The sequence below is a fragment of the Elephantulus edwardii genome, unplaced genomic scaffold, assembly GCF_000299155.1.
Source record: "Elephantulus edwardii isolate Elephantulus edwardi_28Jun2011 unplaced genomic scaffold, EleEdw1.0 scaffold00092, whole genome shotgun sequence".
In the NCBI taxonomy this organism is placed as follows: Eukaryota; Metazoa; Chordata; class Mammalia; order Macroscelidea; family Macroscelididae; genus Elephantulus; species Elephantulus edwardii.
This window is the reverse complement of record NW_006399842.1, coordinates 837,323-840,211: the sequence shown is the minus strand read 5'-3', so window position 1 is coordinate 840,211 and position 2,889 is coordinate 837,323. Positions and strand designations below refer to the sequence as shown.

At 40.0% G+C, this 2,889-nt stretch overlaps 1 protein-coding gene across 1 annotated transcript in view; it reads right to left on the bottom strand.

Annotated features, from left to right (window-relative positions):
• NDUFA8 (NADH dehydrogenase (ubiquinone) 1 alpha subcomplex, 8, 19kDa) overlaps positions 1 to 2,889 on the bottom strand; it is a 28,408-nt gene that overhangs the window by 10,915 nt on the left and 14,604 nt on the right. Inside the window, exon 2 of the mRNA XM_006890684.1 lies at positions 398 to 561. Coding sequence (XP_006890746.1) covers positions 398 to 561 — 164 coding nt within the window. The remainder of the gene's footprint in view (positions 1 to 397; positions 562 to 2,889) is intronic.

Below are 2,889 nucleotides of genomic sequence, written 5' to 3'. Positions count from 1 at the left end.
AATTATAAGTTCTTCAAATAAATACTAAATTTCTTCTAAAAATTCTATTTTCTGTAGTAATAATAATAATGGTAACAATCAGATGATGCAACTAAAGAACTACTGGCTCACTGAATACTTACCTTAGTATCTATGTGATCTCAAAGTTTACACACTTCCTATAAGATTGTAGTTGTTGTTAACTGCCATCAAGTCGCAGGCGACTCAAAGCGACCCTATGAAGGAAAGTCCTCAACACGTGTGTCTTTCATCCTCTCTCCAGGTTCATAGGGTTTCCGGAGGCAAGCTATTAGATTAGTCACTAGAATTATCTTTCTATTTAATTAACTGAATATTCACCAAGAAATGTACACCGTGAGTTTCAATCAAACAGGCAAAGATGTCAATAGATTCTTACCTAAAGAAGTCCAAAGCACACTTGTTGACAAGCTTGCCTTCCTCTAAGCAGCGCCTAGGATCTTTCTCTTCCCAGCGGCAGAGCATGAACTCCTTGTTGGGTTTATTGCACTGAGCACCATAATGATGGGCTGCAGCTTTAAGGACGGCAGAACTGACTTTCACCTGGAAAGAGGGAGAAAGAACACAAATTTGTGAACCAGGTTATCACTGCCTCAATTTCACTTCAAGCTGGTCAAACAAGAAGGAGCACAAAGGCAGCACTATTCTGACTTTACCATGTGCACCAAAGGGGTTCCCATAACGCTATATGATCTACAGCACATTAGAGATCAGAAAGCTCCTTCACAAAAGTTCTTCATCTTCAAAATATTCTCAACAGATTGATATTAAAACAAAAGTCCAAACCAGTTGCCAGCAAGTTGACTCTAACTCATGTTCAATGTAATCCTATGTATGTCAGAGTGGAACGTTACTCTGTAGAATTTCCAAGGGCTAATTTTTCAGAAGCAGATTGCCAGGACTTTCTTCCAAGGCACCTCTGGGTAGATGGAACCATCAACTTTTCAGTTAGCAGCCGAGCATGTTAACAATCTGCATCACTCAGAGACTCTAAGCTGTTATTATTTCCATTCAAAGGATGAAGAAATGGGAGTACCATTCTAATTCTTAGATCTTTACGATAGACTGGAACCCTGAAGGAGAACAGAAGGTTCTAGATGCAGGGAGAACAATCAACTCTGGGAATTTGAGGATTCTCCTTTCTAGTACTAAAAGCAATAAGGATATACACATTTCCAGAGAGCTACAGAAATATAGAAAATTACAACTAAAGAGCATCAGAAGAGTATTGAGTTCAGCAAATTGATTACTAGGTACTAAAATCGCATACTTCGGGCATGTTGTTACAAGGGCCTACACCTTAGAAAGGGACATGATGCTTGGAAAGGTGGGAGGTTGGCAAAGGAGAGGAAGACTCTCAAACAGGTGGACTGACACCATGACTGGTGCAATGGGCTCTGGTGTGTCAGGTGAGGATGGCACAGAACAGGGTTCAGATCTGTTGTTCACAGGGTCGCTATGGATTGTACTTCACACCATGGCATCTTACAACAACTAAAATCTGTGAATTAAAAATATTTTATGTTGTTGTTCTGGAAAGATCATGACAGACAAATAAAGAGCTAATTTACCAGTTCAGCTCGCTTGGCTCTGCAATCAACACTCTTGGTACCAGCAGCCAGGAAATCAAAAGACAAATTACACTGGGAAGATCTGCTGTCAGGGACCTCTCTAGAGTACTGAAGAGCAATGCTGTCAGTCTAGAGACTAAGGTGCACCTGATCCAAGCGATGGTCTTTACAATTACTTGCTATGCATCAGAGAACTGAACAATGACTAAAGATAATAGAAGAAGAATGAAGAATAAGTATCTTTGAGGTGTGGTGCTCGAGTAGAATTTTGAACATACTATGGAATGCTAAGAGAACAAACCGGTCTGTCCAGGAGAAAGTGAAACCAGGTTGCTCCTTGGAGGCAAAGATTTTGAAGCTCCTTTTCACATACTTTGGGCATGTTGCCAGGAAGGACTAGTCTTTGGAGAGGGACATCATGCTTGGAAGGATGGAGGGAAAGCATTAGGAGAGGAAGATTTCTGATGAAATGGATTAACTCTCAGTGACTGCAGGAATAGGGGTAGGTGTGTCAGAGCCAAAGAAATTGGATTCAGAGCTGTTGTACATAGGATCACTATGGGAAAGTGACTTGATGGCACATAACAGCAATGTTGTTAGTTGCTGTCAGGTTGGCTTTGACTCGTGGTGACCTCACTATAAAAGAATGATGCACTGCCTGCTCCTATGTCATCTCTCGTACAACATAATCCTTGAGACCCTGGTTGCAACCACTGTGTCCATTTACCTCACAGAGGGCTTTCCTAGTTTTCACTGACCATTTTCCTTAATAAGCACAATGCCTTTTTCTAGTGATTGATCTATAAACTAGAGCATATCCGAGGGAACAATCCCTCTAACTATGCCAGAATCCTGAACCTGCATTCCAGTACATTTTCTTATGAAGGAAAACTATGTCCTTGTCCTTGCAGCGAGCTCCCATTGAGCTGCACCTGCTCCAGGGCCTAGCCAGCATCTGCGGCAGCAAGGGGCCTGCAATACCTTTTCTTATGTGAATACTACATAAAAGTTATTTAAGCACTAAATGAGGGGGAATGGACATTTTTTGAATATTGAATATCTGCTGAAATTTTCTTTCTTTAGAGAACCTTTTCTAATTATTTTATATAAGAAATAACCAGTAGTCACTCTAGCCCACTGTAACTGTGTTTTTTATTGTACTTATTACTACATATTATACTTCTACAAGAACTAAAACACGGTCTTGAGTTTAATCATCTTTTTTTTTCTCTATAATTATATTTTATTAATTTTCATAAACATTTACAGAGATTTTGGGCTTCCACTCATTCATTGTTGC